The 16,837-nt window shown below is 42.4% G+C and overlaps 1 protein-coding gene across 1 annotated transcript in view; it reads right to left on the reverse strand.

Annotated features, from left to right (window-relative positions):
- Positions 1-16,837, reverse strand: part of LIMCH1 (LIM and calponin homology domains 1) — a 176,732-nt gene that overhangs the window by 18,395 nt on the left and 141,500 nt on the right. Inside the window, exons 20-24 of the mRNA XM_082281829.1 lie at positions 15,386-15,607; positions 5,860-5,953; positions 3,369-3,541; positions 2,583-2,688; positions 260-288 (exon numbers count right to left, since the gene is read on the reverse strand). Coding sequence (XP_082137955.1) covers positions 260-288; positions 2,583-2,688; positions 3,369-3,541; positions 5,860-5,953; positions 15,386-15,607 — 624 coding nt within the window. The remainder of the gene's footprint in view (positions 1-259; positions 289-2,582; positions 2,689-3,368; positions 3,542-5,859; positions 5,954-15,385; positions 15,608-16,837) is intronic.

The following is a 16,837-nucleotide window of genomic DNA, read 5'->3' on the forward strand; positions in this document are numbered from 1 at the left end:
TTACATATTATTTTGAGATTGTGAAGCTTTAGTGGCTCCAGCAACCAAACACTGCATATCTAGCTCCAGATAAGAGGAGAATGCATGAATTCCAGACTCAGACTGTTCCTTGATTTGGGTTGTACTTTTCCTCTCACATGTCCATGAGAAAAAAATTCTTATTCTGGTTTAAGCATGTTACAAGACAGTTTGCATAAAAAATTAATTTCTGCTAAACACAAATCGCTAAACCAAATAATAACCCAAAAAAGGTACTCACATTTGATTTGTCACCACTATCAGAATCAGCTGTTAAAAGAACAGAACAATGAAAGATTAAATTTAACACAGCAAAATGTCCTCAGCCTGTAAACAAATCTACACTATATCTGTATAAAAGAGCTTTATGTTAGTTTCCTATTTGCTCCCACAACCAAATGCAAGGACTAATTGCAAGAAAATAAATCAGAAACCAGATTACACCCATCACCAACAAAACTACTTTTTATCTGGGTATAGAGGAGCACAATATTAACTATCAGATTCTACTCTACCACTAGCTAATGCCATCTACTTCTGGCCACAGATGTTAGCAGTGTTCAGACACCGAGTGTTACCTACCTTGATCTACTTTTCCCTTCATGATTCAGTGCAAGGAAGGAAAAAGTACAGCAATGCTAAAAGAATGGGACTACACTATTCAAGAGCCACAGTTACGAAGAGAACCATTGCCATTTTCTATCCAAATGTCTTTGAAAATTAGACTGATTTAAAGAAATTAAGAAAAAGGTATTTATAGGCAAGGGATTTCTTTTGGGTGCCTGAAACAAGAGCAACACAACAATGTGCAACCCAACAGCTCTTTGTCAACTGTGCAGCAGGAATAGAAATTTTCTACGAAAGCGAGAGGTAGAACAAGTCCCCGTGATCATCAGCTTTCGCCCCAGCCCCACGTCCGAAGACACCTATGGCTGGAGTGGCAGAAGGGCTGGAGCTGCTCTTAGCGCCGCATTTACCTGACTGGGAGAAAAACTGTGAGCGCCGCCAGTTGTTGCGAACCCTAAGCGGAACCATGGCCCCGCGGGGCAGCTCTGCAGGCAACGGCACGGAGACAAAACAAGAAACAGCGCGGTCAAAAGGCGATGACAGACTCTCAGACCTCAGCCACCTTGGTCACGAGAGGGATTTTGTCTACAGTCGCTTTGGCCCATGGCAGCTAATTTACAGTAGACCCGAAGATCACACGGACTGTCTGTATTTAAATGCTACTTTTGCAACATGCCACCTGAACTCACATGAGAGCTCTAGCACACTAATGCAAGGGCAGCCACTCCTTCAAGTCTTTGCACGGTGCTTGCATTCATTCCTATTGCAGATACAGGTTTTAACAGATTTTGCGAGCCTTTCAGTGCTCTATATGGTGTGAACACTAGAGTGCAGCCAAGTGTTTCAGCAGCAGTCAGAACACAGGCAAGAAACCTATGACCTGTTACTTGATATTGGGTTTGATTTGCTTAACATAAAACGATATTGTTCTCAAAGTCTGCTTGGGTAGCACCTCCCCACTAAAAAAAAGTGAGAATTCCATTCCTTTTCAGACAATCACAGAGTGGTTTGGGTTGGAATGAACCTTAAAGATCATCTAGTTTCAATTCCTCCTGCCATGGACTGGGATACTTTCCACTGGATCAGACTGCTCAAAGTTCCATCCAGACTAGCTTTGAACACTTCCAGGGATGGGGCATCCACAACTTCTCTGTGCAACCTGTTCCAGTGTCTCACCACACTCATCATAAAGAATTTCTCCTAATATCTAATCTAAATCTGCACTCTTTCAGGTTAAAGTCTTTATTCCTTCTCCTATCACTACATGGCTTTGTAAAAAGTCCCTCTCCAGTTTTTTCACAGTGGAGCACCTTCAGTAGTTTTAACCTTGAAAACGTTAGGCTAACCAGTATATTACCTATAGTTTAACAAGCTAGGAAGTTCTTATGGGAAAGAAAACTTCATGGAATTTTTCTCTCTTTCTTCCACAATACCCACATAAAATGCAGCTTTAAAATAAATTTTAAATCAAACTACTAAACATTATCAGTCTCAAGCAAAACTTTGTCATGAAGGCACGGGGAAAAAAGGGTTCTGCATTGCAAGAACTTGTGCTGGGCAGTGGTCAAATTCAAGGATATGGCCAGATACGTGTATTGTTCATCTATGAAAAGGAGCTCCACAAGAGCAACTGAGTGCAGAATTTATTGCCAGAAAATTTTATCATGAAATAAAACCAATTGATAAGTCATATTCATCTGTGAGCAGCAGTATGTAATACTCATTGACATAATAAAGCCTTTACTGCTAGGCCAAGTAAATGCAAGATAGGGCTCTTCCTCTGCTGCGTCAAATTTCTGCTGTTGTGTTTAAGAGGAATAGCCAGAAGAGTCCTTTGCATCAGACAAGCCACACTACCAATACCAGTCAATGAAAATAGAAAATAAATGTTTTAGCTCCAAAACCCTCCAAATTATTGATCAGGCACTTCTCCCTGAACGTCACATGCCCATATTCAGCTACTGTCTGGCTGAGTTTTCCAAATGCTTTTTGCTCACCTTGTAGACCAGAGTTATGCAGAGTAACCTGGCTGGTCTCGGGTAGTTTCTTTAAAAACGGCAGCACTACACTCCCCTTTTCTTCCAGGGCTTTTGCTTTCATCACCTGTTCAGACATTTGGGAGCAGAAAACGGTATTTAAAAAGCAACAGGTTCAATCAAAGGTTAGTTTAAACCCTTTCTACTTATTTTCTGAAACAACATTACCAAAGATGAAGCCTCTATCTCCAGAATTACAACATGGAGTTGCAGTACTGAAGTCCTGTAAGTAGCTGCTAGCTGTTTCCTGTTGGCATTCACACTGCCCTGCACACCAAAGTCAATCCTCTACCGACATCTAGCTCACCAACATCTAATTCACCTGACAGAGCAGTATGGTCACAGCCATTTGCCACCTCTACCACCACCTGCACTTGTTCAGCACTTCAGGAGGACTAAGGGGTTAAGCTCCACGGTCTACACCTTCTGGATACTCTGCCCTCCCAACAGGTGGTGGGACTGGGGTTTGTAGGTTAAGTTCTCATTTCTAGTCCCGCCAGTTTACAGGTTCAAACACTACAAGCAGACACGTGGAGTTCCTTTTGAGGGGGAACTTTCTGATGACCACAGAATCTGCCAGCTGAAACCATCCTTCCGGGTCATGCTTTGAATGAACTCCTGAAGTGACATTATATGGACAAAAATACCAACTTGCACAATAAACATTTCTGTGTAAGATCTTTCTCCTTTTTTTTTTGTTTTGTTTTGTTTTGTTTTCCGCTCCCTCTTTTTCTTGTTCATACATACCTCCTGTGTAGGAGGGAGCTCTGCTTCCTTCTGCTGCTCTATTTCAGCTTTCTTCACATCTTTCTCGCTTGAAGCAGTTTCCTCTGAAGAGACAGGACTGGGAAGAAATTCTAATCTCTTCACAACAGGGCTGGCACAAGCTGCAGTCGACTTGAATTGCTTTTGATCTAAACCTAATCCACACATATAAGAGATAATGTTGCAAGGTTAAGATACATTTTCAAATAAAATGTTTGCCTATTTCTTACAATCCAGTTTCTTACTGGATATACTGTGAGCCCATTTACTAGATGTTTTGAAAAAATAAACTTTTTTCAACACAAGAAAAATTAATCTCTCAGAGAAAACAAGACTCGAATAATGAAATCACCTATCAAAATTTATGTGGTTACACTTGACTTGGGCTTCATGGGACACCCTTCATGGTCAACAAAAATAGAGAAGAAGTCCTTGGAAAAGAGTCACACAAACTCTTTCAGACACTCCTCTGGCTGAGATGAGCTGTAACCTACAATGGGCCTATTGAGTTAAGATCTCTTTACTGAAGTTATGTGATGATTCCTATCCTAAGATGCTACAAAGACAAGTAGCTATATGACATGGTCTCACCCTCAGCACTGGAGGATATTTCAGCTTGCCTATTTTCACTAAACCTACCACTTCCACTGACCATCAGTTAAGCATCAGACAACAAACAAACTGTTAACAGGCAGCCTTGGACTAGCTGTCATCTAACTCTTAAAGAAACCCAACAAGTTGATGCTGATTCCTGAGAGAAGGGACTATAAGCACACAGATCTACAGCTGAGGACTGTGACAGCTGATACCACCACTGGAAGCAGAGCAGTTGCCAGCATCTCAGGCACTGAATAAGCACCCAGACATCTCTCCAACCTCCTAAAGAAGAAACTTCAGATCCTGTTCCCTTTCCAACCACAGCAGCAGTGGCGGCTTCTGAATATACCCTTTTGACAGGCTGGGAGAGCAAGCTAAGAAAGATGCAGCCTAAGACTCTACTAAGAACGTGCACACCAGCAGGGATAAGAGCTGCTCCTGCTTCCAAGGCCGATGCACCCTCCTTCGGGGCAGTTCCCCCACCATTAGAGGCATAGGAGCCACAGCATGGAAGTATTTGGCTTGTACTGAAGAGCAAAGGAGGTTGTTTACAAGAAGTTCACAGACTTTGGACCCCATCTATCCCTCCAAAGCAGTCATAATGAAAACCCCATGTTACTTTGCCATTTCGATCTTTGCAATGCTATCTCAGTTTTCCTTGCCAGACAATACTAAAATCTGCTGTCAATCTTTAGCATTTCTGACAGCAGGGGAGCTGGAGCCAAAGTGGCTTTGTGATTTGTAGACAACACCAGCTCATCACTGTTGACTCTTGAGAAGAGAAATTGGTCGTTTCATTACAAGATTGCACCTTCTACATTACCTTCCAGATGCAATTCAAAATTGCTAAACTATGTACTTTGGCATCTAGGAGCCAAAGTAATTAAGTCAGCTAATGAGCCCTTGCTAACAGCCCATGTGCTTCTAATCTTTGGGGAATGGTACCTCACTGATGTTCGAGGGCAAAGCTCAATTGTTTAAGTCACATTTATCCCCAACAAATAGGAGCATTATGCTTACATACCAACTGCAGCCAGAGATCTCATTTAAATACCTATTTGATACAGTACTTTTTACTTACCCATACCAAGCTGAACTTTGATAGACCCATTAAAAAAAATGAACAACAAAAAAATACCATGAACTTAGTATAATAGCAAACAGCAAATAAAGTGCCTACTCAAAGACAATATTTCAGAAACATACTTTTGAGGAAAACAGCTTAAAATTCTACCAGCAAATTCCTTTCCCTGGATTAGGAATCATGCATAAAGGCTTTAAAGCAGAAAATTAGGAGTCTACATAATACTGTCCATTTAAAGCCCCTATGGGGACTGAAGTGCCCCTTCTTAACTCTTTCTCCCCATTCCTTAATGTCTTGGGGAAAAAAATGTGTCAAACAGAAGCTATTACTGACTGGCAGCTTCTGCCCTTGTTGCTTTCTGGTTATAGCATGCTGTGGCACTGACTTTGCACTTGCACAAATGGCCAAGTGGACAACTCAGGTGTGTCATTTCAACCACAGAATGACACAACAGCCCAGGCTGGAAGGGACCTCGACAGACTACCTCGTCCTGCCTTTTGTGGGAAAGAGAGACTAGAGGAGATTCTCTAGCACTGTGTCCAGCTGCACCAGAAAAACCTCCTGCCACAGGGGCTCTACCACATCCCTTGGAGGATGCTGCACTGAATGACTGTTCTGACTGCAATCAATTTCATTTCATGTCAAAATTACTGACATCTGCAGCATTTTCTAATGAGCCCTGTTGGTGCTGCTGCTGATGCTCCTATCAGATTCCTGCCACAGGATGTACCTCAGTCCAGGCCCATAAGTGAGGAAGGGCAAGGGCAGGGGTGAGGGCAGCAGCACACCCACCTGGGGATGGGCACGTTGTGGGGGCAGGTGCCGCACTGCTGGGGCTGGGCTCGGCTTGCAGGCTGTCAGCTCCATCCAGTTCCACCGGGGAGGCCTGGAGAGAGGAACACAGCATGGAGTGAGTGCAGTGGAAATAAAAGCATGTGCTAATTCCTCAGGGCAGTGCTTGCTGCTCCTTTGTAGTGTGTTTGAACCACATCAGCTCGGAGCTCAGCAGGGCATTGGGGAGAATGTTTCAGAGCAATATGGGCCCGTTCGGGTATTGCATGGCTGTGCTTTAATCTCCCTTTCAAATTGCTCATCATCAGCCATTAATGTGGTTGGTTTGGAATAGCTCCTACAAGCTTTAAAACTGTAGGATATCTTGAATTGTGTTAGCTGGAGATAAGCATACATTTCCCCCCTAGTTTCACCTTCCAAAATAACACAAAAACGTATGCATTAGTGAACAGATAGCACATACTAGTGTTGGGAAAGCGGCAAAGTAATTAAATACTTCCTTTATTTCACGGTTGTCTAAACAATCTGTTATCTGAGGGGAAAAGCCAGAGTTTGTATTAAAGGTAATGAAATACTTGAAACACTATTAAGAGAGGACTGAAAAAATATGGTAAGACCATATCAAGGCAATAATTCAAACGCCTTTGAAAAGCAAGCTTCCTGACCTGGACAGGGCTGTTGCAGAGTTAAAACCACACTGTCAAAACAAGGGTGACACTTCAGCTGATCTATTCAGTGGCTTCCACCATACATCTGCTTTTCCAGAAGGCAAGTCAAGAAAAATCTGCAGCAAAGCTATCAGCCATTGCCCATAGCTAGTGCTTCTAATGCATCCAAGATCTCGAAAATGGCACATTCAACAGAGGAAAATAAAAAATGCAGACTACTTTTAGAAATAAAAAGTAACATATTTCAGAATTAGTCTATAGTAGACTCTCTTTCCTGTTCTCCTCCCACTCCTCCATCTTCTTAACAGCTGCAAAGGAGGAAATCTGATGACATTTCCTCTTTTCTGCAGGCAGGAATCAGACCTCCACCTTCTGCATGGATCTTGTTTCCTACCCCTGCAGGCTCACATGAACCTGTGGCCCCTTATCTGAACATGCCCCATGAAAAACAGACCTGGGCTCTCACAGCTTGGTCATTGGGGACATCTGCTGACAATGCCAACAGGATCTCAACACCTATGGACACAACATAAAGCTCCAGGGAACTTTAATGCTGGCAAAGCTTGTGAATCCCTGCCTCATCTCCTCTCTGGAGGGAGGCATGCTCTCAAGAGGGGCAGGGAACACGTCTGGGAAGATGCCCTGCAAGGAAACAGTGCAGACTGGTGTGGGGCCATGGCCAGGGCCAGTGACCCAGGCAAGCCCAGCAGGCAGCCAGCAGTGCTGGGAACAAGAGAAGGGGCCTGCCAAGGGCTGTGCTGCCACCTCTCAGCAGGACAGGCGCCAGATCACAGCCACGAGTCTCTAGAAGCGGCAGCACTCGCTGGGGCTGGCTGCCCGCCATCCTCCCCGCTGCCGCCACTTCCCAGTGCACCTTCACCTCTGCCACCCTCAGCCTCTGCCCCAGGCAAGACATGAAGATACATCCCCCACGTGCCTAAAAGCAGTTCTCAAACTGGATGAGGCAGAAAGCTACCTCTAAAAAGGTAAGATGGAAAGCTTCAGGACATCCTCTCTACCGTGTCCACCTGTGAATGCATCTATACCAAGAGTGAAGAAAGCACAGACCTCTCCCTCCATGTCTCACACACTCCCCGGAGGGGAGGTCTCTGGAGTTGAGGCACAGGCTAAAACACAGCCCCAGAGAAATGCCCCGAAGACTTCAAGTCCTGTGCCCCAGAGGTTTATCGCTTGCCATTTAGTTGCTTTTTTCTTTCAAATAACCCACCTCTCCCTCCCCCAGTTCATCTGGAAGCCAGCCTGCTGTGTCACTGAGAGCCTTCATCAGAAAAGGCCCAGCAGAACACTACAGCAACTAAAGAACATTTCCTCTTCAGCCTTAGTTCTGGCTCCTGATACAACAGTGGCCAGGAGAGAAGCTACTGGAAATCCTTCCCAACCTTGCTCAAAGAAGAAACAAGTATTTCTTTTCTGCATGAGGACAGGCAGCCCAGTCCAACAGGCTAGCCAGATAGGTCGTGCCATTTCTGTCCTCTGAGGTTTTCAAGATTCGAATGATAAAGCCCCTAGCAACCTGTTCTGATCTCAAGTCTGATCCTGTTGTAAGCAGCAGAGCCAGCTAGAGACCTACAACCTGAATTACTCTGTGTCATTCTACAACCTACAATACTCGTTAAACCTTAACAAATTACTATTATTGAGAGCTCAGAATTTGCCCTAAACAACGTCGTTTTCACATGCAAAAGCAAGAAGCTCCAAACTCACTGCTCCAAACCATAAGCCCTGCCAAAGAAATGGTTGTAGATTTCAATTATTAATATTTCGATCGATATTTTTGGTAAAACAATGGAATTCACCCTTCACTCTCAAAAAACAACTCAATTGTTCAAATTGAAAAATTAAAATAAATAAATACATTCAACTTTAACTTCAACCTCAGAGGCTTTAAAGCTATAAACTGTAAAAATCCCAGGGCCCATACAAAAAGTATTGAACTGTTATACCCAGGAAAGTCAATTGCTGATGTGAGCCGGTGCTGGAGAAAGAGCACAGCCATAATGGCCTCTCAGAGGAGCTAAAACACTCAGTGAATGCTGCAGTGATACATGATGCACAGACATGATGCACTCGTATCACCTCTGGTGCTGTCATGCAGCTATCCTGCACAAGTGCAATAACTAAACCTACCCATAACCTATACCCAGGAGGCTGAACCAGGTATAGACGTAAATGTTATTTATAGAAAAAAGAGCTACTATGTGCTGCAGGAAAATTGACTTTCCAATGGCATGCTGCAGAAGTTCTGTTCCTGCTCACACGACTTGACTCTCTCTCCTCCCTCTGCTGAGAAATTAAATGCTAGTGACATGCAGCTAAAAATATAAAACTGATTAGTAACTAATTTATAAAAAAATTAAGTCAACTTCACTGGGGAACTCTCTTATTTCCACTAAATTTAATTCTATTTATAATACTAAGTTAATGTAGTATTATCTAGTATTTTATCCACAGGTGCATGATACACTTAAGAAAATTCTTGCGCTGATATAATTGATAAAATATCTTTTCTACCACAGACTATCATCCTTCACATTTCATAAATATTTGTAATCAAATGATGATGTTATCACTGACCATGAAAACAGGCACACAAACTACATTTCACTACACCTAAGGCATTTCGCTACGCCTAAGAGGACTGTATTTTGACATGGACACTGAAAGACTGAGTAACCTAGTGAGTGATGTTTCTGAGGTGCTTCAGTTCTATGAGGAGCTCTCGTGCCTTGGGATGAAGGACTGATGTAGCCTCTCAGCACCCCTCTGCCATATGTGTTTGTGTGGGCAGAGGTCTCTTTCTGCAGGGCAACAGAGCCATTCCAAAAACATGCTCTGCTGCAGATGCCTGTGAGGGAAGGTCACACAACACCACCACAGGCAATGCAGCCTTCAAGAGGAGTAGGAAAAACCTCAGTGCATGGGGGCTGTGCCCATGGATCTCTGCCCACAGATCAGGCTGGTGTCGAGATTCTGTCCTATTAAAACTTCCAAAAAGTGAAGAATGCTGTCTACTTGGATGGGTGGTTTTATTACCCCATGCATCTGGATACCCAGGACTTAAAGTAAGCTTTCCCATTTATGACTCAGCCATAGTTCATGATGGAAAGTTAAACACTGAGATGGCAGTTGTGGTTATGAGCACGTCAGTAACAGAGGACAAAGCAACACCAATGTTCTGCTAAACAAGGTATCCATTTAACAAAGACAAAAGCACAAGTATATAGTGTTACCAAACACCTGTTAGGCATGAAAATAAATTAGTTCAGTTTGTGACAGCAGGATTTTTATCACATAAACTAGGGTATCAGTCCAAGTATTTCTTTAATTAAGATCATACAAGCCAGAAATGGCCATATTGGCTACTGCTATGGCAGAACTTTACACCCTTAATAAAACCCTAAAAATACAATATCCAATACCTTATACACAGAGTGTCACAACTTCTACAAGAATACAAACTCCAAAGGAAGTTACAGGAGAACTTTATTAATCCTTCTTGTAAATTAAATCAAAACACAGCTCAGTTAACACTGCTTGCACATAAAATCATGTGAAATAATGTTATTGTATTTTCTATGAAAACATGACAAAACAACCTGTCTGGAACCAGCGAGAATGCAGACATATCAGAAAGAATCAGGTTGAAACTGCAATTTAAATGTTGTAAAACCATTCAGGAATGAAATTGGTTGCAACATCAATAGCTACATGTAGAAATTGTCTGACAAATCACAAAACTTCAGTGATTCGAATTCTGCACATATCATTGACTTCAAAATTTTTGTACAAAGATTTCCTAATCAAAATTAATGATGTGAGTGGTAATGATGGCACAACCCTGGGCTGCCACAGCTCAGTTTTTTGCATGTTATGCAACATATGATACTACAGCCAGAATACTGCTTCAAAGGTTAAGTCATCTGCCAGCTATATAATACTATAATCAGGCCAGCTATTTACAACGAAAGATCAGGGTAATCAGTAGCTGACAGAGAAGTCTTGAAAATGTTGCAAGAAAGTGTGAAGGATTCCTGATAGTCATTAGAGTTATTACTGCTTGACTGGGGTGCAAAATTAGCTTCTTTCACTGACAGTGAAAAGTGCATGGCTGTCTGAAGGACAGGAGACAGACATGTTATGTTCATAACCAAATGATGAGCAGAGTTCCCTTCTAGCTGCTTTGAAGCTTTGCTGCTCTCACTTCTCGTCCTACACCTTTTACCCTTCAGGTAGTCCAGCCCTCCATGCACCTTTTCATGTGTGGTTCAAGGCAAAGCTGTCAATCTGGAACAGACATACTTACTCTACAAGTGTTTCTTGTAATGAATAAAAGAACAAAGACTTGTCTTACTGGATATGTACAAACCAGGATGTCAGCCCTGCTCTTGTGTAGCTTGGCCAACAATCCTCAACCACAAGAAAGCCTATACTTTAATCTCAGTTCAATTAGTGAATTTTTCAACATGAAGGAGAGCATTATTTGGATGTAGAAAACAAGTGTATTTTGTGCCAAGCATCCAGTGAGTAGAAATGGACAAGTTTAAGCTAGCTAGAGAAAAATTAAAACAAAACTGTCCCTCCCCACCATCACTACCTCACCCTGATCTTTTCCTGCTGCCTATATTTATCTTTTTTGGTTGATCAGAGCGAAGTTATAATTAGAACTATAGGAAGCCAATAATTTCTAAATGCTCATAGAAAGATTGGTTAAAATAAAGGGATGTTACTTACTTACTTACTTAATTCCTCTACACTAAAATCTGCACAAACACTGTTTTAAAACAGAACATTTATTTTTCCAGCTTCTGATTCAAAGAGCTAGTGGATACAACTTCTCACCATTTGTAGTGTCCACCACTATTCTGTATAATGGGAAGACTACACAGCCGAAATGGCTGACAGGTAGGACCAGGACGAGGAGATGATTCTCACATTATTGCTGGTATTGCCACTGATTGATCAGTCTTTGGGCTTGTGCCCCAGTTTTTCCAACTGCATTGAGAGGTATAGGTATGCTTTACCTACTACCCCTCTTAGCACCACATTGCTCCACAAACACCAGTGGGATATTTTCCTCCTGTTTGTAGGACAAGTTTATCCTTTTTAGCCTTTAATCATAGGCAAAATTTCATAAGCTACTTTAAGTAAAGGTAAGTCTCATGTAAAATCCCTTTTATACTACCTACACTCTACCTAATACTCTACCTATACACTAGAGATAGAAGTATATTTTTGATAATATTTTTCTTTACTGTCCTGCCCACCTGCTGCAGTTTTTTGCATCTCATTTCATAGTCGATTTAGGCAGGATGTACATATGTTTCCCAGTCAGTCTCTGATTGCCAAACATTATTTGACTCACATATACATGGGGTCCTTCTCTTGTCAAAAAGACAACTGACACTGAGGTCTCCCCCACAGGAAACGATCTCTGCACTTCCCTAGCTCCCCAAAAGCCTCAATAGTATTAGTGTTTTAAGCGGTGCAACTTAAATAAACTTCAGGCCAAAAGCGCTGTTGGACTACAGTTGCACAGCATCTTCCCCTGTTGCAGACAATGCCTAAGGGCAGCCAGACAGATTCAAATTAGGACTACACAGCTTCAAAGGGAAGCCAGCCAGGCTGAGAGAAGGCAGAACTAGTCCATTTGACAAATGAACTGAAACAGCAGGAGAGCAGCCCTATGCGGGATGGAGGAGGAGGAGGAAGGGGCATGTAAAGAACAGGAAGAGAATCGCAAGGGAAGAACCGGAGTGCTATTATAGGTAAGGTATGCATGAAAAGAAATATATATTTCACAAAAGAGACTTGGAGCAGAAAATTAATGAATAAAACACAAAACCAAACCAAATCTACAAGCAACTAGAGGGGAAAAAACAAACTCCTAAACCAGCATTTCCTAACACAGGAACTATTACCTGTGAATCTTATTCAAAGCCTGGGAAGGACATAGCCAACAGGAAATGAATCAATAAAATATACAAATAAACACAGTGAAAGCACGTTTAGAAATGGCTTTGAAAACATGCTTAATTTGTAGAAGTTTTCTCAAGGCATAAGAGCTCCAGTTATTTCTTCCCTTTAGACAGCTCTTCTTCTTCATCTCAGCTGCTTTTCTATGCCTGTTTCCGTCATTTTCTCCTCCTCTTCTGGAATGTCAGAAGGGTTAAGCATCAGAGAAAACCTAAAGCCCTGTTTTTGCTTTGTGGGAGGTGATAGTGGAGGCTTTCAGAAGGCTTCCTTACTTCTAAGAATGTCCCACCCCTGGAGCAAAAATCAAACCTCTTTTTCCCTTCTGGAATGCCGACGGTGAGTGCTAGATGCAGTATCCTACTGAGCAAGAGGTCACATTTTATGGGGAGTGGGACAAGCCTAGGAGGATCTTAGCTTTCCTAATTTGGATTCCCAACCTTCCTAGGAGGGGTTATATCCTTCAGAGAGGAGTTCAGCCTTTCAGGCTCTGCAGATGAGGCTGACATCATTGTGTTAGTTGTCCAAAGTCCGAAGTAAAATAAGTACAGGGAGAAGGCTGAGTGAAGTGAGTCCAGCATAGATGCCCAGTTCTTGCAGATAAGGCCCCAGACCAATTACAACCATATCAAGCTGTCTATAGCAGTGCTTGTCTGTGTCCCAACGCACACAGTGAAGAAGCCAAGCATCAGTACCATGCCCCATCTCTGTAACCTGGCAGCTAAGCCCTTTCCATCAACAAGGACTTTCCTGCATGCTTAACAGCTAAATTTACTGCCCATGCCTTAATCTGAGGCATGGAGACCTGGAAAATTAAAAAGAAGCATCTGGGTAAAGAGAAGTAAACATCCAGAGGAAACAGAACCTGAAATCTTATTTTAGGCTGGCAAATTCCCTTCCAGCTACAGGCAGATCTCCTTCTCTTCTCTCTCATCACATTCAGTTCCACTTGTTTGATCATGGAAGATCTCCTCAAAGCAGTCTGCGCTCCTTGCTCTGCCCTTGACATGTTTAATACATTTAATACCTTTGCTTGAAGCTGAAGTGCCTGGAGTAATTATGATGGTTTGCACTACTCAGTCACATTACTGATGGAATTGTGAGGCTAGTGATATAAAATCTGTAGTTAGAGCACAGACACTCTGTCACTAGCACCATTTTGGTGCACACACATTCTCTCTTGGAGGCTTCATAATTAAGTGCATTCAAGCTTACAAACCAAGAGCTATTCTGCAAATGTCAAGAGTCACAAGGAGTCTGAGGAGTCAAACTCTTCTGCCTCTTTTGCTAGTATCACCACAAGAACTAAGAATTGGAAGGAGAAACCAGACACGGAAAAATTTGTGTTCAGCTGGCCATATCATCCTCAAAGCCGTAGAAAGGGGAGGATGAGAGGACATCAAAGAGATACAAGCACACTCAAGACCTAACAGTGACTTCTGCTGCTGAGTTTCCTCATAACTCTAACTAGACCTGAAAATCCTAAAAAAAGGAATGAGTAATATTTTCACCTGGCTACTTTTCTGATTGTCATTGAGCTTCTAATCTCCAGCAAGCTGAGGTTCTTCTCTATTCTCCAAACACTCCCACTGCCTGCTCTTCCATATCAGATCCAATGCTTACCTGGCTTTTCCCTCACATCCAAATTTTTCTGACAGGAGCAGCCTCAGCTCTGCCTTCCCTGCAAATCATTCACTTTTGACTCAATACCAGTTCCCTCAGACAGGATCAAGTCTGTGCTCACAGCACATACCAGTTCCCATGATTGCTGCAGGCTCCATGGTTTGTGCCCATAGCTAGAGACTGGCATTAAGCAGGGGAGTAAAACACAAACCCTTTCTCATGAATGAGCCATCACGGCCCAGCATAGATCCCTGTCTGCTCCCTGTTATCCCTCTGGCCAATGCTTGGATGAAATCTAAGATGAAAGAAAAAATTATCATACCCCAACTCTCACCACATCTCCAATTCTCTTTGTTGTTACACAGAAAAAAATTGTGAGAATTCCCTCTCCTGTCACTTGGTTGCAATCCTTTTACATGCTCTCTTTGCAATCCTCTCCTTATTTCTTGTTTTGCTTTTACTATCTACTTTTATTACAGTTTTGTAGCATCTAGATGCCTGATGTGATATGCTCTAGTTTTACTCCTGCCTTTTTCTCTGGGGAGGAGGGGGAGAGAAAGATGAAAGGCTAAAATTAATTTGTTTCTCTGATAAGGCAGTTAAGAAGCATGTTGGCCCCTCTGAGCATTTCAATAGCTTATCCCCTCTTCTAACATTTCTGAGAAGGGAATGAAAACCAAATGTTCAAAATTGCCAGCACATCCACATCCTCTTTTGAAAATTGAAAACTGAGACTAATTATAATGGCTCACACAGTCCAATTATGTTGCTGATCTAATCAGCTGACATTAGGAGAAGCGCTGAATAAACCGGCACAACGGCTGGAACACTGACTCAATTTCTCCCCGGCCCAGCACATTTAAAGCATGCTTATCTGCTGCATGACATCTGGAAAAAAATCCCAAAACAACAACAAAACAAAACAAAACAACAACCAACCAAACAAAAACCCCAAAAGAAACAAACAAAACCCAAAAACAACAAAAAACCCCCCAAGACCCCCACTGGCTACAAAAAGTTTTTTTAATCTTACCCTCCTATTTCTCTACCCACATACAAAAGGATGAAGCCTTTAATTTACAAAGGATTTTGGGCTTTGTTTATAGTCTTTTTCCTGGTCTGGGCACACCCTTTTGAAATAAGGCAAACATAGGCACTTGGGTATCATTAGTTAGTGATTAAACACATCATGAGACAGAAAATTGGCAAAGAAAGTAAGGCTGGTTTGTTCGTGTTGGTCTTACTGTTGGCTCTTTGTGCACACTCTGAGTGGCAGGCCTCTGTAAACTGAGCTCAACACTTGGGGGGTCCTTCTTCAACTCTACCGGAGGCCTGTCCCCTCTGGCTACTCCATCAAATTTCAGAGAGCTGGCTGGTGAAGGAGTAAATATTACTGTTGTACATTCTTTATCCTTTTCTTCCATGCCGTTGACATTTTCTCCATTCATGCTGACTTTTCCATCTACCTGCGGAATACAGTTAAACAAATATGCTGAGACAAGTGGCATTCAAAGGAATTTAGGAAATTAGGAGTTCAACATGATACTACAATCATTAACACACTCTTTGTTATCAGTGAAAGATGGAGCCAAGCACATATTTCATTCCACAGGCCAAAACAGAAGAGGACCCTATGACCCTAGGGGGCTCATAAACAAAATACAGACACAAGGAAATAATTTTTCTGGATTTCCTGGTTTCCCACATTCCGTTCTCCCAGTAACATACAGACACCCTTTGTGTGCATCACAGACCAAAGGATGTTTTAAAAAAATCAATTTTTGTGTAAAATTTAGACCAAAATTGCTGGGTTTTGCATTGCCTTAGCAAGAGCCAGGCAGATTCTCCAGGACTAATTATGCTGATGAACTGCTTATGTACCCCAATGACCTCACCACAGTATTAGCAGTCTGTGGTTTTTTGAAGCACTGTCATGTGAACTTTGAAGGGACAAGAGCAGCTGAGTTCATCCACTTGTTTCTTTTTTGTTCTTAACACATAATCAAGGCACCAGCAAATAAAACTGGTGATTCCACCCTCTCCATAAGGCAATCAAATAGATTAAGTGCTTTCCCAAAAAATTACTTTAGGCAATCTCCTTGAACAGAAGAGTGTGGAAAGAGTTTAACTACCTTTCTTCTCAGGGTCAAGCTAGCTCCTTGGTGGCCGTATATTCCTGCTAAGGAACCTTTAAGCAAAGAAGAAAGTACAAAATATGCTTTAGCTTCTTCCTCTGCACTGATACAACTTCTTGGCGCTGTAACACTGTAATTTCTGAATGGAGGTGGCATGTAAAGACTCCTTTCAATTTGAAGGGCTCTTGGTAGAAGCATACAAGAGAAGTCTTGCTACAGAGAACTAACTGGCTGTTCACCATAAGAGGGTCCAGGTGGAGAGAAACCAGGAGAGGACCAGGTCTCAGTACCATTACATTGCTCCTGCCTGGCTACAGCACAGATGTTAATAGGCTTGTCAGCAGGGCTGAGGAGTAAGGAGGGCTTTGCTACTCTGTGCACAGAGATCCTTCCTTACTTACTGAGTGAACAGCTTGGATACCTCAAGAGTGGCACTCCAGCTTAGTATATACCATCAGTACCAAGCTGAGGGCAAACTCCTCCCATTGACTTCTCGTACACAGGCATCCAGAGCCCTGTTCTTCATGAGCATGACTGACTAAGAGGCCATCTCTGAGCTGC

The sequence above is a fragment of the Coloeus monedula genome (genome assembly GCF_965178545.1).
Source record: "Coloeus monedula genome assembly, chromosome: 5".
Taxonomy (NCBI): domain Eukaryota; kingdom Metazoa; phylum Chordata; class Aves; order Passeriformes; family Corvidae; genus Coloeus; species Coloeus monedula.